Source organism: Cavia porcellus, unplaced genomic scaffold (genome assembly GCF_034190915.1).
Source record: "Cavia porcellus strain 051 isolate PalLab524CR breed Dunkin Hartley unplaced genomic scaffold, mCavPor4.1 scaffold_8, whole genome shotgun sequence".
Lineage (NCBI taxonomy): Eukaryota > Metazoa > Chordata > Mammalia > Rodentia > Caviidae > Cavia > Cavia porcellus.
This window is the reverse complement of record NW_026947491.1, coordinates 6,898,352-6,919,434: the sequence shown is the minus strand read 5'-3', so window position 1 is coordinate 6,919,434 and position 21,083 is coordinate 6,898,352. Positions and strand designations below refer to the sequence as shown.

Below are 21,083 nucleotides of genomic sequence, written 5' to 3'. Positions count from 1 at the left end.
ACACTTCGGCCTGCGCCCTGCGCTCACGACTCCTGCAGTCCCACATCAGATGTCTACAAAAGGGCCCCAACAAGCCGTGACTTTCTCCTTAAAATACTCGCACCAGCCGGGCCTGGTGGCACACGCCTGTCATCCCGGCACTGGGGAGGCTGAGGCAGGAGGGACACCACAAGTTCGAGGCCAGCCTGGGCTACATAGCGAGACCAAAATAAATAAACAAACGACTGCAGGTCGGCACCGGTTTGAAAACAGAGAGAGCGTGTCACCGCCTGGCTTCCACACCAGTCAGGTGCCTGGGTTCCTCTGTGCCAACCACTCTCTAAGGTCAGCCTCGAAGATACATAGCATCTCCTCACCTGCATGCTCCCCACATTTCTAGTCTCTTTTTTTTTCAGAAGCACTGGAGATTGAACCCAGTTTCTCTGCACTGAGCTACAGCTCCACCCTTTATTTTTGATTTTGAGCCTGGGTCTCAGAGTCAGCTAAATTGCCCACACTGTATTCCAATTTGCAGTTCTCCTGCCTCAGCCTCCTAGAGTGCTGGGGTTACTGGGGTCCACTACCACGCTGGCTAATAGTTCTACTTTTAAGACCTAAGCAATGTCTCACTTCTGCCCAAAAGGAACTGCCCAAAAGAATCAACTTATGTACAATATTTGCACATCACACTAAACAAAATACGGCTGGAAAGAAGGCGCTCTTTATCTCTGTCTTATCTTTACTCTCTTGCGTCATTTCCTCTAGAAGGAGACACCACAGCAGAGCTTTGCAGTGGAGCAGGAAATGAAGAGACCACAATTTTCCTTTACATCTTTATCTATGTCTTAAGCAACTGTTCCTTGATGGCTGGGGCTGATTTACCGATGCCCGTAGCACACAGACTGCATAGCTTGCTTCCAGCCAATTGGCTCCCTGGTGGCCAACGTGGCCCTGAGTGTAGTGGCAAACGCCTGCAACCCCAGTGCTTAGGTTGAGGCAGGAGGGTCGCCCTGCGTTCAAGGCCAGCCTGGACTATACAGTGAGACTTTGTCTCAGAAAGAAAGACAGAAAGACAGAAAGAAAGAAGAAAGAAAGCTTTCAGTGTTTCGGCAGCCCCAGTTAGGCAAGTTAATCATAACTTCACTGTCACTGTTTTTTAACCTCATTTCCCTCATTTTAAAATGGTCCTTCGCACACCCAGAGCCTGAGGTTTGGGTTGTTTGGCTACTGGGGTTTTGTTTGGAGTTTGTATGGCATTTACTCTTTTGCTTATTTTTCTGTTTTTGTTTGGTTTTGACAGTGGGGTCTGAACCCAAGGGTGCTCTGTGACTGGGCTACGGTGCCCGCCCTTTTCAGTTCTTTATTGGAGGATGGTCCCAATCCGCTGCCAATCAGGACTCAAACCTGCCGTCCTCCTGCCTCAGCCTCCCCCAGCGCTGGAATTATGGCTGGGACCACCACCAACTTGGTTTGGTTCTTTAATCAAAAAGAAAGTTTTTCCAGGTTTTTATGAAGTAAACAATGTGAGGCCACAAAGTAGTAAGTGTAACACTGTGAAATTGCTAAGACCACTGTTTCAAATTAAAATATACAAACCCCGGGCCCATTTTATGTTGGTGAATCTCCCATGTGGGTCTCCTAAATCCTGTTGCAGGACTGCAGCGGGAAATGTCTGAATCTATCCTTCAGACAGCCTACTGGGCTCTTTAAATATTTATAAAAAAGTTAAGTTAAATTTTACTAACTCAGCATCCTAAGAATATCTAGTGGGTCTATCTGCCCAAGAACCCCAGACAAAAAAATAAAACATCATCTTCCCAATCTATATTTAATTATTCCACCTTCCAAAGTACTCCGCAGAAGTAGCGAGATGAATGATATGCTCAACCATATTTTCCAGAGACTGAGTTTTAAAGCTTTAAAAAAAAAAAAAGCTAGGGCCAGGGATTTAGCTCAGCGGCTCAAGCGCTTGCCTAGAACCTCGAGGTTGTGAGTTCAATTCCCAATACCAAAAAAACAGCTAAATAATCTACACAGTGAAAGGAAAACAGTATCCTCTGTGCCCTTCTTTATGAGTAAGGTGGTTAGTAAATTAGATCTGTTAGATCAAACTTCCTCTCGGTATTGTTTGGAGCTAAGGTCGGTCCGCTCCAGGCAGGGTTAATGTAAAGGAGATTAAGCGTTAGATCCGTTAGATCCAAAGATCCCCGACTGACCACGTCCCAGGGCTCGTATACCTTTCCGACGCGTGCAGGTAGGAGGACTGTGGCGGGCAAGAGCTAGAGAGGCCTCCCTCTGTGGTGACCTCGAGATGAGGGGGCGTCCGCTGGTGGTCTACTGGGCTGCGGATGTACCGTGATACACATTAAAACAAAAACAATCGCAGGTCAATTAGATGGCATTTCCTACTCCTTCTCTCCTACCTGTTTTTCTTTTTAGACAGGGTCTCACTGGGTAGACCAGGCTGGCCTTGAGCTCACTTTGTAGTCCAGGCTGGCCTCAAATTAGCAGCGACCCTCCTGTCTCAGCCTCCCAAGTGCTGTGGTTACAGGCGAGCACAGCCACACCCAGCTTCCTACCTAATTTTAACAGTGACATTTGTAAGACATAAAAGCATTTAACAGTGGGGCATGGTGACGCACACCTGTAATCCCAACACTTGGGAGGCTGAGACAGGCAGATAGTTGCCAGTTTGAGACCAGCCTGGGCTACAAAATGAGTCCAAAGCCACCTGAACCACATAGCAAGACCCTGTCTCAAAAAGCATTTAAGCATCTCATGGTTGACAGCTCTACCTAGAAATCTACAAGAAAGTGTTTGAAATTGACAAGAAATTGACAACACTTTCAACCACAAACAGGAAAGGGTTAAGAGGATTTCACCCCCCTTTACCTCCAGTGCCCCAAGAAAGGCCGCCTGGGTCCCGGCTCCTCATTCCCAAGATTTGACCAACTGTGCTGCCGGTCACCTCAGAATGGGAAGTGGCCTCCTGGTCCTAGCATGTAATTCCATCCTGTGGCCTCAACTGCAGCCCTGGCCGTGACCGCTGTCACAGACTCACAGTGCACAACTCGAACGGCTGAGCGCAGGCCGGGTTTAAGACATCCCTTCGAACCCGGAGACTCACATCTCTCACCCCACTGGTGGACGCTTTTTCTTTCCCTAAACTACGGTTTTCCCCTCAAAAGCAGTCTCTCCAGACCCAGGGAAAGAACACGAGGGTCCCTCCGAGATCTCCTACCCGCTCATCTGGAGCAAACTGCACTTTCCTCGTGGTGACACGGCCAGCTCAAACTGAGCGGAGCTGGATGTGGAGAACACACAGCGCATTTTGAAGACTAGGTACGAAAACAAGAATGTGCGCTATCTCCCCTGCTCCCCTTTTTTTGAGTGGTGGTGCTGAGGGTCTTTGCCCTGAGCTACATCCCCAGCATTCATTATTTATTTTAAAACAGTTTCTCTGTACCAGGACTCTGCACTCAATGGCCCAGACTGGGTTTGAACCTGAGATCCTCCTGCCTCAGCCTCCCAGAGTGCTGGAATGACAGGTGTGTACTGCCACACCAGCCTGGGCTATCACCTGTTTTATTCCCAACCTCAGCCCACACCGCTGAGTGCTATAGTCTCATTCTTGGGAAGACTCTAACCTCACTGGGACCAGGAGAGGCTGAGACCAGCTCTGGACAGAAACCCATGCGGCATATACAGGGTGATGTCTCTGTGAGCCATGAGAAAACAGGAAAAGCTGGGTACAAGAAAACCCGGATGTCACCGCCTCGCGGGCAGACAGGCAGTGCCACAGGCTGAGGGCTTTGAGGAATTCTCGGCCCGACTCCAGCCACCTGACCTCTCAAAGCCACAGCCCGTGATGGAGACCACAGCCTGCAGTAACACCTAAGCTCTCTGGAGGCTGAGGAAGGAGGGTCCTTGAGAATTCAAGGCCAGCCTTCGAGGGGGCTCCAGGCACAGTGTCTTTTCCTGGAATGCATTCTCCTTGCATTTAAACATTCAATACGTTGTTCAAGCCCACCTCTGTTTTGTGATTCTGGTACCATGGATTAAGGGCTGAGGATGGCATCACTATCACAGCGGCCCCAGAAGGAACAGTTCCACTTTTCACCCTGGCTTTGGATTAGGAACCAAGGGCAGCTCAGCCACACTGCCGTCCACGTCCACCAGCATCCCTCAGCCACACGAGTATCTACTGTCAGGGACACTAGGGACCCTGCGTTTTTCGAACTCCAGATGATCCTCCTGCCTCAGCCTCCCGAGCTCTAGGGTTACTGGCGTGCACCATCACGCTCGACCCCGTAACTGACTTCTAAGCCTCTGGGCCAGGAAGGCGAACCCTGATGTGCACAGCAACTCACCTCGGGCAGGGGGACCACTCTCTCTCTGAGTTGGGGTAGGAGGCCGACTGCCTGTACAGTGAGACGGAGGGGAGGTTTTCCTTGGGAATTTCATCTTCGAACAGCGGAGCATCACTAGGAGGCACTCTGGAGACAGAAGACGGAAGAGGTCAAAGGCTCACATTCCAGACAGCTGAGGGCGAGGCAGAGATGTCAGCGTGACGCATGTGCTTGCACACTTGGGCTTCGGTTGAATTATAAATCTAGAAAGTGTTTGTTGAGTCAGTCGAGGTGACACACATTGCAATCCCAGCCCTGGGGAGGCTGAGGCAGGAGGACTGCTGCCAAGTTCCAGGACAGCCCGGGCCACACACAGAGCTCAAGACTAGCCTGAACTAGACAGTGAGACTCCATGGGAAAGAGAGGTGCAGGGAGGGAGGAGGGGGTTAATGCTTCTGCGGAAACATGGGCACCAATCCGTGGGGTAGGAGATGACACCATGGCATCACGTCTGTCACCATTCGTGTTTAAAGCAGAATCCTGAGCCATCCAGAGCCCGACACTAGGCCCCAGTGGACAGAACCATTGAGGCCTCCACACAGCAAGGGGAATGAATGACCTTGAGCAACTGGGGCTTTGGGCTGCAGAGCCGGGCAGCTGGGGGTCCGCACAGGCATCATGGACGTAAGCCTCAGTGGGGGGGACTCCCGCAGGGGGCACAGCAGGGCCCCCTGCCCATCTCTAGCCAGCAAAAAAAGGCATCTTCTTCAGTTCTGAATCATGTCGAGAAAGGACATTCCCGACCTTCCTCATATCGCTTCTTCATGTGACCAAGATATAAACCAGGGAACAGCAAGACACCTTTAAAAATGAGTTTTCAAACGGCTACTTTTCACCAAAAACGTCAGGCATACAAGCAGAATTTCCCAGCAGACTTAGAGGTAAATAAAATGGGGGGGGGGGTGTAAAAAAATATATATATCCATTAAATTCTGGGCCCGGTCCGAATGAAAACGGAACAAGTCTGTTTGTAGACTGGAGTGTGTGCCTCAGCCACTTCTGTTTTTATTTCTTGAGACAGGGCCTCACCATGCAGCCCAGGCTGGCTTTGAACTCTCGGGGATCTTCCTGTCTCGGCCTCCCAAGTGCTGGAATTACAGGCACGTGTCACCTAAGTAAGACTCCTAGCTATCGTTTCTCACTAGGAAGGACCAACCCCAGGGCTTTCACACCGAGCGAGACCCTCAGTCTCTTTTATCTCACTTCATTTCACACACGGTGTCATGAAGTCACTAAACTGCCCAGACTGAGCTTGACCGTGGGGCCTCCTGCCTCAGCCTCGAGTTCTGGGATTACAACGTGCACACCACCGGCTTCCATTCCTGTTTCTCGACTCCATCCTGGACAGCTGACGTCCAGAACACTCGGCACTCCCAGCTGTCTCTCCGTCACATGCTGTATCTCTATCCCACTCCACACCTGGGCCCCGATTCCAACTTCAGCCTCACCGAAGATAAGAAATCCCATGTGGAGAAATAGTGCCTGTGAGACCGTGGCGCACACCTGTGATCTCAGCACTCGGGAGGCTGAGACAGGAGGGCTGCAACCAGGGCCAGCCCAGCCGCACAGCAGCCCCGGGGCAGTCACCTGCTGCTGTCCGGCAGCCCCGCCTCCTCGTCCGAGCTCATCTCCATGGGGAACATGTCCTCGTCCTCAGACGTGTTGGTGGTGTCGTCCCTTTTCAGGCTGTCCAGCTGGGACTTCCTCCTCCGCTTCCTCCTCTTCTTCACCAACGAGCTGTTGGACGTGGCCTCACTGGGTGGCAGGACTGGGGCAGGGGTGCTGGGCTCCAGGCTCCGAGTCCCGTCCGCCACATTCCTCCGCAGGTGGCACTCCATGCGCGAGACGCCCTCCGAAGGGATGGGGGACGTGGCCAGGTACGTGGGGATCACCTCCTGCGGGGGGATGGGGGACAATGGGCTGGGGCCTCGATTGGGAGCCCGGCACCCCGGGGACAGAGGGTCACAGCCCCAGGACTAGGGGCACAGCTGCTCCCTCCCACAGAGGATCAGAAAGTAACCGTCACCAAAGATGGGAGGATAGCAGACGGATACGTGCCAGCGACTTTAGGGGAACAAGCCACGCCAAGAGGAGTAAGGGTTGGTGTGGGGCACAGCGCTCTCGAAGGGGACTGGATTTCACATTTCAGACGGAGGACAAATACAGGGTGCGTGTTTCTAATACACACTGAATTAAGGTAAGACTTTTTTTTAATGAGGAATCACCAGCTGATGGCTGTGCCTAAGTGTAGGGGCACCCATAGGGTGAGGCTGCTGAGCAGGGGTCCCTTGGCCTCCTTCCTCAGAAACAAACAAGTCCCAGCACCCGGGAGGCTGAGGCAGGAGAGTCGTCATATGTCCAAGGCCAACCGGGGCTGCAAGGTGAGTTCAAGGCCAGCTTGGACTCCCCAGCTAGACCCTATCAGAAAGTAATAGAGAATAAGGCTGGGGATTCAGCTCAGCAGCACAAGCGCCTGCCTGGCAAGCATGAGGTCGTGAGCTCGATCCCTGGTACCAAAAAAAAAAAAATTGAACACACATACATACATATATATACACACACACACACACACACACACATATATATAATATATATATATATATATATACACACACACACACACACACACACACATATATATATATATAAAATATAGAATATAGCAGGGATCTGGTCACTCACTAAATAAAATCAGGACGCCTGGCCATGTGACCTCTGCCCCAACAGCGTGGCCCACATGCTGTGGACATGGCTGGGCCCTCCTCACCTGATCGTTATCGGCCTCCTGCACAAAAAAGGCTTCCCCATTGTCCCCCAGTTTCATGTGCAAGTCCACAGACTCCCCGTTGATCTCTACGTCCACCTAAAAGGGGAAATCAGAAATGGGCAGTGCTAGCCCCACAGGACAGCTCACGGGCACAGGTGCCTCTGGTGACCAACACCCAAGACACCCACAGCCCTAAGCCCCGTGCATCCCCATCCAAGCACATCCACCCCTGGCACATCCGGGTCCAGCTCAGGACAGCGCAGCCCTGACCCTGAAGAAGAACAAAGTCTAGGATGGAGGCTGGGACAGATACACTGCCCCAGGCCACCTAGCCCAACTCCCCCTTTCCAGCTGAGATGCTGAGCTGGGACCCAGGGACAACCGACCCCAGGCTGCAGAGGGGAGGGTGCAGAAGCCAGCGTCAAGCTGCAATCCACATCCAGTGCCCGGACTTCAGACAACACCTGGAACAGCCTGCCACGGGCTGGGACCCCAGAACCAGCCTCCGCCCACAGAACCAGCCAGGTACCACATCCCTTCCCGGCTCCACAGCCAGGACGTGAGCAGCCACTTGGAACAGTTTCTCTCCAGGCGGGCGGCAGGTGGGCTTCTCCAACACTTCGCCATGAACCCCCCTCAGAATCCCCTGACTTTGCACACACTCCTCCCATCATCCTTGCTGCTTTCCGCAGCAGCTCTGGGGTCCTCTTTCCTGAGGGTCTTTACCAGGTGGGATGAAAACCACAGTGACTACTGTTGCCCAGGGCCACCCAACAGAGGCAGCATGTAAAATCACGACACCATCCGCATCCACCTCAGTCACTGGATCTGGCACCGTGTGACTTCCGGCTCTTCCCCAGAGTCACAGTGACCATGAAAGGGAAACATTCTGAATCCATTCAGGAGATGGGGGAAGGCAGGACGGCACAGACAAAGACCCTCAGGAAAGAGGACCCCAGAGCTGCTGCAGGAAGCAGCCAGGACAGTGAGATGAGCACTTGTAAGGACAGGCAGGGTTCTCGGGGATGCACGGCAACACACTCGTGGCTGTGACACACTCCTCACTATAAACTTCCCCGTGTTTTTCAGCCTGTGCTCCCTGCCCACCTGTCTTCATGAGTCGCTGCCCCTAGCCCCACGGGGGGGGGCATGGAGGTGCCCCCCATGGAGGTGCCTGGCCAGAGGTAAGGCTCAGACCTCATCACAGAGGGGACCAGGTGCCAGCCACAGTGGTGAGCGGACAAACTCTGCCCCTGAGCCCACTCAGATCCCTGAGCCTGGGGGCCCGGCACCTGGGTGCTGGGGCACAGCCTGAGGGACACAGTGGTCACTGTCAAGAAGGGGGCGGCTGACAGGGTGAGTCCGAGAGTCAGTCAGGACGGCGGTCCCAGGCCCCCTCACAGCAGCCTTACCACTTTCTCCCGGGAGCGCAGGACGCCCATCTTCCCGAAGCGGACGTGGAACGGGGAGCACTGCAGGGTCCCATTGGGCTGGCGGACAACGATGATGTCGATGCACCCGGACAGGGTGGCGGGGTTCAGTCCCTTGTAAAGCTCCTTGACCGTCACGAACACTTGGCCGGCCAGCTGCCCCACGTAGTTCATGGTCTGAGCCTGGAAGCAGACGGGAACCTCAGGACTCTGAGCTCAGGACAACCTCACGATGCTCTCCCGCCAAGCTCAAAAATCAGAGGCTCTGGCAGGAGGTTTCCAAGTTCAAGACAAACCTGGGGAACTGAGACTCAGCAAGATCAGAAAGAATAGCTGCCATCAAGAAAACAACCAACAACAAATGCCGGCGGGGCTGAGGGGAAAGGAGCCCTTCTCCGCTGTTGTTGGGAGTGCAGACTGTGCAGCCCCTGTGCAGGTCAGTCTGGAGATTCTGCAAAAAACTTGGATTGGGGTCCCTTTCAACCCAGCTATCTCCCTTCTGGGTATCTTCCCAAAAGAATTAAAAACAACATTAAAAAATTAAAAACCACCGTCATATATGTGTACTCATGGTTATAGGAGCACAATTTGTAATAGTCAGATCTTGGAAACAAACTAACATGCCTGTCAACTGAGGAATGGATAAAAAAGATGTAGTATTTTAGGGGCTGGGGATTTAGCTCAGCGGCATAAGCACCTGCCTTGCAAGCAGGCAGTCGTGAGTTCGATCCCCGGTACCGATTTAAAAAAAAAAAAAAAAAAAGATGTAGTATTTTAAACAGAACGGAGTACTACTCAGACATAAGGAAAGATAAACTTGAGACATTTACAGCTCAATGGATGGACCTTGAGCCCACACTCATAAGTGAAATAAACTGGACACATGTGTAATTATCACGTTATCTCTCCAGTATGAGAAACTGAAAATGTGAGAACACAAATGTACGCTAGACACTGTGAAATAGCAAGGAACTGTTCCAAAGGGAAAAGCAAATGGGGAGGGGGCATGAGAAACAAAAGACAGGAAAGAAAAAATGAGAAAAATGGATAAAATGAAGACCCAGCTTTGTTAGTGGGGAGCAGAAGGGGATTTGAAAAGAGGCGATGGGAATGGGGGGAGGGGAAACAAGATGATTCACGCACACATAGGATTTCTCTATAACAAATGTGGTCATTATATATACCGAAATTGTACCAATAAACTACATAAATGATAATAACAAATTAATTAATAAAGATATTAAACAGGGCTGGTGATGGAGTTCAGTCCAAAAGCCTCGGGTTTGGGCGTGGTGGTGCACACCTGTAGTCCCAGCACTTGGGAGACTGAGGCAGGAGGATCATTGAGTTCAAGACCAGCCTGAACTACAAAGTGAGTGCAAGCCCAGACTGAACTGCATAGCGACTTTGTTTCAAAAAACAAAACAAAACCAAAAGAAAAGATCCTCAAAGTCACAAGTTCAAACCCACCATGCCTGGTGAAGATACACATTTCCTATGTCTGTGAGTTCCCAGGTTTAACTAACCTGAGGCTAGCAGGGGAGGGCCAGGGTCCTACAGAAACAATAACAATGTATCCTAAATAAGATGCAGTGTATCCTAAGGCCTGCCATATTGCTACAATGGCACACAATAGGATGTTACTGTATAACCTATTATTAAAATTACTGCTGAAATGATACATTGTAACTCAGTGCTTCTTACAATGAATCCTCCTTTATGGACTGCGAGGTCACTGCATGGCAAGGTCACTCCCCCAGCCCAGGGCAGTCCCACTGAGAACTCCAGCTGATGGACTGACTGGTCACTAATTGTGGCTCTGGTCAGATGTCTTCCCTGCTGCACAGGGAGCAGCAATTCAAGGTGACCTCAAGGTACCCAAGTTCAGAGCAGGAGGATTCTGTTTCCAGAAAATAGAAAACACACCCAGAGACTGAAGTCACTCAGACAGGCCTTCCAATGTGGCACAGGAGACAGGGCTCAGACTCCCACAGGACGCCCCCTGCAGCTGACACTGGACTGGGCTGGAGTCTTTTCCGACTGCATAAATTTTGCAAGGTTCTCTTGAACCCATTATGTAACCCAAACTGGCCTTCCATCCTCCTGCCTCAGCCTCCCAAGGACTGGACTCACAGGTGTGCACCACCCCACCTGGTAAAAAGAGAATTTTCACACACACCACTTCATGGATAAACCACAGGGCCACTACAGTAAGGGGAAGCCAGTCACAAAAGACGTACACTGCAGGACTCAGACGCCACTGGATGGGGCACTTCATGGTAATGGGATCACAGTTTGTTAGGTATATTTTACTGGGAACCACAAATTCACAATGGCTAATCTTGCATCCCTCCTTGAGGGAAAAATAGAGGCTTTGGATTATGGTGTCACCCTTCTGAGACTTCCTACCAGAGCTTGGGATCAGCCACCCACTAGAACTAAACTATGACTGTAAGATGGAGGAGAACACTCCAGAGTCAGACTCTTCTTAGTGTAAAATCAGCTCCGTCCTCTGGAGGCATCCCAGGATTATCTGTTGCTGCTGAGTAACCCACCTCTGAATCTACAACCAGCCCAATACCCAATAAATCAATACTGACTGGTGCGAAGCATCTAGGTCTCTGCCCGTCCCGAGGTGCTGACCTCCAGCCCCCCATCTTGCATTACTAAATCTATTTCATCCTTCATGGAACCCCTCACACAGGCAGCTGGGGATCACACCCAAGTCCCTGATAGTATAGTATCTTACCTCAATTAAATTTTTAAACAAAGGGGGAGGGAGAATTCTGTATTAACCAGAACTCATTTCAGGAAGATGACTTAAAATACTATGTGGAAAGCCTATCATGGTAGCACCTTTAATCCCAATACTCAGGAGGCTGAGGCAGGAAGATCTCAAACCATGCATTTGAGAACTCAAGAGTAGACTGAGCTACACAGTAAGTTCAAGACCGGCCTGAACTGCATATACAGTGTCCTGCTACCCCTCTCCTCAAAAAAGGAACTTAAAAAAATAAGGCTAAGCACTTTTTCCTTCCAGATTCTCTTCATAATCAATGCTGGGCAAATACTTAGAGATCGCGGTGTAAATCAGCTGAGCCTCGACTTCCAATGGTCACTTCCTCCAGCTGCCTTTAAAGTAAGAGACCAGGAAAGGGCCAGCTGACATGAAGACCTGAAGCCAGCTGAAACTGGCCCGACCCCTCCTGCGCCACTAGAAAACCTCACCTCGGCTCTTTCCCGAGTCCTGGTGTCCAGGGAGACGCGGGATCCGGGAGCGGCAGGGGTATTTTATAACTTCAAGGTAACAGAAGATAATTTAAGCAGGGAAGAGAAGAGAACAAAATAAAACGCTTCTATTTCCAGTGGAACAGCTTTGAGACTCCTGCTCCTTGTCAGCCCAGGTAGCCTTTTTTTTTAATTAGGTGTTGAGAAGGGGTCTTGATATGCAGCCCAGGCTGGCGTTGAACTAGATGCAATCCTCCTGCCTCAGCCTCCTGAGTGCTGGGATCATCATTGTGTTTTTAAACGCAGTGTCCTCACTTTGACCTTCTGGAGCCTCGCAGTTTTCTGAGCTTGGGCGGCCTAGGTGGGCGGATGCTTCCCTGGCAAAGGCAGGTGCCATGGGGAGTGCAGGCTCCAAAGGAGTTCCAAAGCCACGGCAACCTCAGATTGTTCCAGAAAGAAAAACGCTGCCAACCCCGTCAGGAAAAAGTGAAAGGGGTCTCACACCTCCTCGGCCAGCTGTGATGTTAGGAAATTCTGTGTCTAGTGCCAAATAACCAGAATCTGTTCCCAGGCTTCTTCACCAGGTCCCAGGAGCAAGGCCCGGCCTCAGCCAGAGCCCCGGGGCCAACACAGGACAGGCCAGTGGAGGATGAGGGTGGGGGAAGGGCGTGGTGGTCACAGAGAGGCCAGGGCAGCCCCACCCAGCCAGGGCCGCAGGTGGCCCAGGCACCAGCATTTCCCGGGCACCCCCGGCTGGGTATTGCTGGGGTGGGGTGACACCCATAGCACACTTCCGGGCACCCCAATCCCACTGTGGGGAGGGGCAGTCCTCAGACACAGAGACCCACTCCAGGGGTCACAGCTGTGAGAAAGAGGGAGGAGTGAGGTGGCGGGCTGAGCTCAGAGCTCAGGACAGGAAAGGGCAAGGCTGATGATGATGGACCAGGGCAGCTTCAACTCGGTAAGGACTAATATTCACGCATAACTGAAAGGAAAAACTACAACACCATTTATACCCTAAACCGGGGTTTTAATTCCAATGCATACCACTGAAGTCTGGAAGGTACAGACCCACCAAGCAGGGCTCCTGGGGATCAAGCTGGGTGTGAGGGCGCACACCTGCCATCCTGGCACTCAGGAAGCTGAGGCAGGAGGATCACCACAAGTTCAAGGGTTTCACCAAGTTGCCCAGGATTGGCTTAAACACGAGATCCTCCTGCCTCAGCTTCCCAGAGTATCTAACCATTTTTTAATAATCTCAAAGAATTGGTGGTAAGGGAGGCAGGAAGCTCTGGTCCCTCCACTCAGTCTCTGTATCACTGAAACCACTGGACAGGACGATGGGGAGGCCGCCTGCTGTCACTGGAGAGTCAGGGGTGACCACTGGCTCTGCCACAGCTGAGGTTTTGCAATGCGTGGCACTTGGATGCCATGTGACAAGTGTCCCCGGGTTCCTGCCAAGGAACACAGAGGCCCTGGAGAGCAGGGGTGAGGATATCAGAGACACAGTGTGCCCCTCCTGCACTGCAAGATGGCCTGCGGCTGGGAGAGCCCATCTTACCCGAAGGCGTGGTCCCTTCACTGTCTGGCCAGGGGGGTGTGGGCGGGCACTCCAGCAGGGGTTGGAGTCCAGACCCCTCTACCTCAGCGGCAGGGCCCTGCCCGTCCCCAGCAGGGCGCATGGCCTCCTCCTCCTATGACTCCATAGCTCGGGGTGGGTTACTCACTACCTAGGCCTCAGTTTCACGCCTGTAAAATGGCTGATTTCAACTGCGCCCTGAGCACTGGATCGCGGGATTCGAGGACCAGGTGCACGCACCCTATAAAAACACGGGGTGCATTCTACAGTCATGCAGCTCCAGACAGCTGGGCACAGTGGTGCACATTTGTAATCTCAGCACTTGAGAGGCTGCGGCAGGCAAATCCCTGTGTTTGAAGCCAGCCTGGGCTACAGAGTGAGACCCTGTCTCAAAAATTAAAAACAGTGGACCAAAAAAAAATACAGTGGACACTCACTAAAGTGCACAGAATCCACACAGTTCTGGGGGGCCTCCAGCAGCCCCAATCACCTCTGGTTGCTATAGAGCAAGTCCACGGACTAAGGTCAACCAGCCTTGGCATCCTAGGAGTTCCGAAACTCCCCAGAGCACCCTGTCAGTGCGTGGTGCACCCACCCCGGGGACCACATGCAAGTCAACCGAATGAGGGCTCAACACAGCACCCAGGGCAACAGATACAGCAGATACAGCAAGGATCTGCAGGATGGCTGGGATAGAAGGGGACCCCAGGGAGGGGCTGTCTGCACCCACAGAGAGCCCCTTTACAGGCTGCTCCAGCCCAGAAGCTTGACTGATGCAGCAGGACTGTAGCACTCTACGAGGCTGAGGCAGGAGAGTCACAAGTTCAAGCCCAGCCTGGGCAAATTAGCAAGACCTTGTTTCAAAATAAAAAAAATTTTAAAACTGGCTGGAGGTGAAGCCCAGGGTGAAAGCTTCAATCCCTGGTATCAAATAATAATAATAATAATAACAATAATAATAATAAACCATAATGACTCCTTGACTCTCACTGTGTCCTAAGGGCTCCCCTGAACCTCAGTTAAGTTTGCCCCCAACCATAAGCAAACATGATTTCCTCCTCTTTACACAAATGGGAAACTTTGGCTCAGAGACCAGCAGCAACCAATTCAAGTTCCACAGATGAGAACGGCCAGGGAAACAGTGGAGCCCAAATCCTCACACTGCCTCAGCCTCCAGGCCCTGCTGCAGCTCCTAACCCTGCCCTGCCCTCGGCTGGCACCGGGCACAGCTGACCCCCGTGCAAGCCTCTGCCAGCCTCCTCGAAGCACACACCTTTCTTTGGGTTTATTTTTGAGACAGGAGATCACTCTGTAGTCCAGGCTGGCCACCAACTCACAGTGATCCTCCTGCCTCAGCCTCCCTAGTGCTGGGATGACAGGCCTCAAACACCACACCCCACAGGTCACTCTAGAGTGAGGTGACTGTCGATTAACTAACTGTCCCCTACCCTGGTGGCACTTGCACAGGGTGACACGGGACCCAGGGCATAACTGCGGCCCAGGCCTTCCACCTGACACCCAGCTGGCAGCCCTGGGCCCATAACAGGTGACAATAAAAGCTCCCACACGCACGGGAAAGCTCCAGATAATGAAGACGTCAGCACAGGAGCCGTGTTAGCAAAACACAGAACCCAGAATCAATCCGGAGCTCAACGCTGGGGGCGTCGGGGTGGAGGTAGAAGGCCAGTGCTAGCAGGGCTCACATTCCTCAGTTTCTTTTCCTATGGGGCATGGGGCTCAGGGCCTTGGTACTGAGCTATTTCCTGGCCCTTTTTTGGGACAGGGTCTCTTAATTCTCCAGGTTGAGCTCTGACTTTCAACCCTCCTGCCTCAGCCTCCCAGAGTGCAGGGATACAGGCCGGTGCCACCGCGCCCAACACCCAGCATATTCCTTGGTCTCTACACATTCCTCAACTGCCTGCATCCTTTCCTAAAACTCAGGTGAGAGCACAAAAGAGAAAGCATAAATTTCACAGCCCTCACTACCACACCACTGGCCCATTAGAAGACAAAATAATTACAAGCTCATCTTTCCCCAACATCTCTCCCACCCTGGGAGAAAGGGTTGGTTCTGAAAACTCTCCAGGCCATCCATGGCCGTGGCACAGGCCTGTGATCCTAGCACTCAGGAGGCTGAGACAGGAGGATTGTGCCAGTCTGAGCTCCATAGTGAATTCAAGGCCAGAGCTACTATGAGACCTGCCTCCAAAACATAAAATAAAACACAAACAAACAAAATACTACCAAATATCCCCTCTCAGCCAGGCCTGGTGGCACAACTCTACATTCCCAAGCATTCTGGGAGGCTGAGACAGGAGGATTTAAAGTTCAAACCCGGCCTTGGCAACTTAGCAAGACCCTGACTCAAAATAAAAGATGTACAAAGGGCTGGGACCGCAGCTCAGTGCGAAAGTCCTGGGTTCAAACCAGTACCGTGGGACAAAACATACCCCCATTCCCACCCTGGGTCTCCCAGCTCCCCACAAGCCCTGACTGGGCCGGAAGGGGACCAGGCCTGCCCAACTGCAGGGACCTAACCCAGAACCACTCCCGGACCTGGCCCGCCGCCCGGCAGGCTGTGACCTTGAGCGCCTAAGGCCTGCCCGAGCCTCAGTTTCCCTGGATGCTCCGGGAGGGTTCATCACCCCGCGATCCCGCCAGCCCAGAGGAAGACCTTAGCCTGGAGAAGTCCCGAGCGATCCAGGGCCCCGAGAGGCTCGGCGGCCTGGGCCTGCGCCCCGACAGACCAGGAACACAGAGGTTCTCACCCGGGCGCTCCGGGGACACTCACCGTCCGCGCAGTGCGGGGCCTTTGTATGCAAACACCCTGCCCGGCCAACGGCAAGCGTGGCGCGGGCCGAGCCGGGCGGGGCGGGGAGTGGGCGTGGCCTTGTGGTGGGCTAGGAGGGGCGGGGCCAGATGGGAGTGGGCGGGGCCGACTCAGCACGGAGCGGCGCCAGGGGGGCTCCGAGGCACGGGCGACTCGGCTGCTTTCAGCGCCGGCTGTGATCGCGGCCTTTGGCCCTGAAGCTCTGCGGGCCTCGGCTTCACGGGCTGGGCCCTCAGGTCGCGTTTCTGCACCCCCGCCGGAGCCAGGGTCCAGTATTTCAGCAGCCTGGACAGATCGAAAACTGCTGTGGATGCCTAATTTTTATCAGTTTCTTCCATTAAAAGACTCATTGGCATGAATCCTCCTCAAAACCCGGGTCCTAGCTTTGGCCACGCTCATCCCGTGGTCCTCTGGTCCTCGCCACGTTCTTTGGAGGCGGTGAGACGGTCTCTCCCTGTAGTCTGGCTGAGCCTCCTGCCTCAGCCTCCAGGGTACTGGGATTAAGACCTGCGCCACGGCCCTGTCCCACCCCCCTTTCCTGAGGGTCTTCAGCTGCGCAGTCCTGGCTGCCTCAGGGGGCTCAGTGGATTCAAAACGTTTCCCTTTCCCGGTCACGGTAACTTTGGGAAGAGCCAGGGTCCCACGGTGCCAGACCAGGGACTGAGGTGGAGGAGGACACAGCATCGTGTTTTTCTGAACTGCCTTTCTGTGGGATGGCGCTCAGCCGCGTGTCTGTGACCCCACCTGGCGGGGACCCTCAGGATAGGAGCTGCTGCTGGAGGCTGTCGGGGCGAGGGATGAGCTTGTGCGCGCCCCAAGAGGGTTGGGAGGCGATTCCCGCAGGTGACCAGCTTCAGATATAAACTTTGGTGCGGCTTCTGATCGCCTTCGTGCCAGTCTTCCCGGAGCAAGCGAGGTGAGACAGGGAACAGCGCGGGGGCGCAGGGAGCCGCCTTCTGGCCATGCGCGCCCACCCCACTGGCTCCATGGACCAGCAGCCGCGCTGTGACTGCCGAGCTCTCAGCCCCCAGCATCCAGGGTCAGGGGGCGCCTTGAATGACTGCAAAACTCCAGGGCAAACAGAGGGAGGAGCAGGGTGCCATCCCCGGGGGCTCAGACAGCATGCACCAAGGTCCTGGGACAGACGCCGACCCCAGGACCTCAGGGCTGGCGACTCACAGTGACTCCAGGGGACACTGCCCTGTCCAGGTAGAGGCCGGGGCTCTGAGCCAAAGTCAGAGACTCAGGTCTGTGGCCCTGCAGGCTGGGCTGGGCTCAGACAGCTCTGGTACTGCTCCTCTGGCCACCAAGGGGTGGAGGTTGCAGCGCCCCAGGAGGAAGCCCTGATGTTAGGTCTGGTGCCAGGAAGAGGAGCAGAGAAGGAAAAAGAGAGGAGAGGAGAAAAGGGAGAAGAGGGAGAGGCGCAAGCCGTGTGGTGCACGCCTGTGATCCCAGCACTCAGGAGGCTAAGGCAGGAGAATCATTGCAAGTTCGAGACCAGCCTGGGCTGCAACGTGAGCTCAAGGCCAGCCTGAACTGCATAGTGAGACTCTGTCTCAAAAAGACCAAAATAAAAAACAAAACAAAAATAAATCTACAAGGCCAATCTGGCCTACACAGTGAGACCTTTTCTCAAAAAAGAAAGAGAGGGGCTGGGGATTTAGCTCAGCGGCATAAGCACCTGCCTTGCAAGCAGGCAGTCGTGAGTTCGATCCCTGATACCAATAAAAAAGAAAAAGACAAAAAAAAAAAAAAAGAAAAAGAAATAAAGAGAAAGTTCTCAACTACCCAGTCATTATAAGTTGGGGGGGGGGGGCGGTCTGAAGTTTTGGGAGAAGGAAAAGGTAAAAGCAGCAGAAGCTTTAGGAGCTCCAGCCCCAAGCCCCAGCGCTGGGGACCGTAGTCCAGGTCAGAGCGCCAGGCAATATCGGCCGTCGGGAACCCCCACGGGGCCCCGCGCGGTCCTCAGCCTGGTGACCGCGTGACTCAGCCCGCTGAGCTGATCCCCTGGGCCAATCCTGACCTGCGCCATGCGGCCCACGCAGAGGAGGAAGGCGGGGCTGGGACCCAGCGTCCAGGTCTGATGTCACCACCGGAAGTGAGAAGTGAGGGCCTGAGGGCTGTGCCACTTACTGGGGTCAACATTGTGGCTGAGCCGGCCCTGTTTGTGAGGCCGGCATAGGGCTGCCTTGGTTTTTAATTCTAAAGTCTGGAGCATCTTGGCCGCCCCGCCCCCCACGCAGGCCTATAATCAATCCCTCGCAGCGGGGAGGCTGAGGCAGGAGCATGGCTGCAAATTTAGTCCAGCCTGGGGTTCACAGTGAGTTCCAGACCTCAACGCGGCCGGTGAATGGCGAGGACAGTCCCTGTGGAACTGAAAACATCTCTGTCCCCCAGTCAGTACTGAGTCACCATGTGACCTTGGTAAACAGGTGCGGGTCCCTGTCTCCAGTTTCCAGCCTCCAGTTTCCAACCTCTGGAAGGAGAAGGACAGAAGTGACTGCAGAGCTGCCTCAGACTCCCCTCCCCCACAGGAAAACTAAAAACCAGGGAGGTAACTGTAATCCCAGCACTGGAGAGGCTGAGGCAGGAAGAGCACAAATTAGAGCCCAGCCTAGGCGGCTTAGCAACTTAGCGAGACCCCATCACAAAATAAAAAATAGAAACAGCTGGGAATGTGGGTCAGTGTGATGGCCCTGGGTTCAATCCATAGTACTTCAAATGAAACAAAACAAAACCCAAGGGCCAGGGGTTTAGCTCAGTGGCATAAGTGCCTGCTTGGCAAATCCGAGGTCATGAGTTCAATCCGTAGTACCAAAAGGGAAAAAAAAAAAAAAAAAAAACAAAGAAAGCAAAACCACTCAGAGAAGCCAGCAATAGTTCTAGTCACTCAGTCAGTTTGCAAACACCAGTCCTCACCCTGCTCCAGCCCTAAGCTGCTTATTACAAGAAAATGACACCCCACAGGGTGGTTTTTGTAGGGATTTTTCTCAAGTTTATGTTCTTTTAGTTTGAGGGTTTTGCTTTTTGTTTTGATTGGTTTGGTTTGGCTCTGGATTTTTGAGACAGGCTCTTGCCGTGCAGCCCAGGCCCAGCTGGGGCTTGTAGTCCTGCCTCATCCTCCCAAGGGCAGGGCTGGCAGGGGTTCAAGTGCCACCTCTGGCCTAAGTGCCTGTTCTACATGGTGAGCTGGGCAGAGCAATTCTCTTTGGAGCCAGGCCTGCAAGACAAAGCAGCTCAGGGAGCCTTGCCAGGCCAGGCCCCACCCAGGAATGGGAGCCAACACCATGCCCTGAGGGCCCAAGAGCCTGTAGACACACAGAGCTTCTGAGGGTTCCTGTGTGACTGGTAAATAAGGTCAACCCAGCTCCCAAGAAGGCCAGACCTGGTGGCACTTCTGCTCCTGACAGTAGGCAACCTGGCTGGGCAGGGTATGGTACACCTGTAATCCTAGCACTCTGGGAGGCTGAGGCAGGAGGATCAAAAGTTCAAGTCCAGCGTGGGCCTTAACAAGACCCTGCTTCAAAATGCAAACTAAAGGCCTGAAGATGTATCTCTTCATGAAGGCTACAGGTTCAATCCCCAGGGCCTCAAAATCAATAAATAAATGGGTAATGAGTTTGAGTACAGGAATTCTAAGGTTCAAAGCCTCAGAAGCCTGGCAGGCATGGGAGTGCAGGGCTCTGGATCCCAGCACTCAGGAGGCTGAGGCAGGATGATCATAAATTTGAGCCCCAATCCAAGCAATTAATGACTTAGCAAAATAAGAAAATATTTTTTTTTCAGTGACTAGGGGCGTAGCTCAGTTACAGAGACCCTGGGCTCAGTGCACACTGTGGCAGAGAAGGAAGGGAAGGAAGCAGGGAAACAAAGTGACTGTGTATAATTTTAAAAATAGAGTAGGAGCTGGGCATGGTGGCACACACCTGTCCTCACATTCTGGAGGCTGAGGCAGGAGGATCACCAAGAGTTCATGGGCGCCCTGGGCTACAAGAGAAACCCTGTCTCAAAATATTTTTTAAAAAATTTTAAAAAGACAAGCATATTGTGTGATCGGCATTTTGCCAATAGGGACCATAGTTCAGCATTCTTGAGATCCCCTAGAGAGGGCCTCAAGCAACAGGTCACCTTTAAAGGATGGAGCCAGTGCCAGGTGTGGTGGTGCACACCTGTCATCCCAGCACTAGGGAGGCTGAGGCAAGAGAATCGCCAAGAATTCAAGGCCAATCTGGGCTTCACAATGAGACCAGGAGGTCTCAAAAACCAAACCAAAACACAAGGAAAGCACGGTCTCTAAGTCGGGAGTGACTCAAATAACACGAAGCCAGCTCCCAGGGTCCCGCTTCTCTGAGCCTGTGACCCCCTGGAGGACCGCCCCCTGGAGGACTCTGCTCAGGGTCCCGACTCCTCGCACCTTAGCAGCCGCCGCGTCTCCGTCTCCGCTCCGCGGTGGGCGCCCCGGGCCCCTCCCGGGTCCCTGCAAAGCCCCCGGCCCGCAGCGGGAGAGGCGGCCTCCGGGGGGCGGGGGCAGTGGTCAGGGCCGCGCTCCGCCTGCAGCTGTCCGCCCTGCTGGGGGGGGGGACTGTGACGCCCCCTGCGGTTGTGACCTCAGCGTCCGCCCCTCGCGGGGGTTCGGTTCGGTTCGGTTCGGTTCGGAGCCAGCGTCTCTGCACCGCTGGGCTTTGCCTGTCCCCACAGAGGCAGCCGCTGAGCCTGAGGACGGCCCTGCTGGGGGTCCTTGGTGTGGGGCCGGGGTCCCTGCTGCCCTCTTGGGCTGATCCGCGCGAAGTGAGGGACAGGAGGGGCGTTTCCTGCCTCAGGGTGTCGGTGCTGCTGCTGCTGCGTCCCGCACAGCAGGCGC

At 53.6% G+C, this 21,083-nt stretch overlaps 1 protein-coding gene across 6 annotated transcripts in view; it reads right to left on the bottom strand.

Moving 5' to 3' along the window:
- The window catches only part of Lpin1 (lipin 1), a 61,768-nt gene that overhangs the window by 18,400 nt on the left and 22,285 nt on the right, over nt 1-21,083 (bottom strand). The window contains exons 1-6 of one of the 6 annotated variants that reach the window (XM_063254303.1): nt 20,637-20,655; nt 8,568-8,768; nt 7,156-7,251; nt 5,976-6,283; nt 4,350-4,475; nt 2,217-2,321 (exon numbers count right to left, since the gene is read on the bottom strand). In XM_063254303.1, coding sequence (XP_063110373.1) covers nt 2,217-2,321; nt 4,350-4,475; nt 5,976-6,283; nt 7,156-7,251; nt 8,568-8,759 — 827 coding nt within the window. In that variant the 5' untranslated portion in view covers nt 8,760-8,768; nt 20,637-20,655. The other 5 variants (XM_023561910.2, XM_023561911.2, XM_063254304.1 and 2 more) reach the window with 5 other exon arrangements.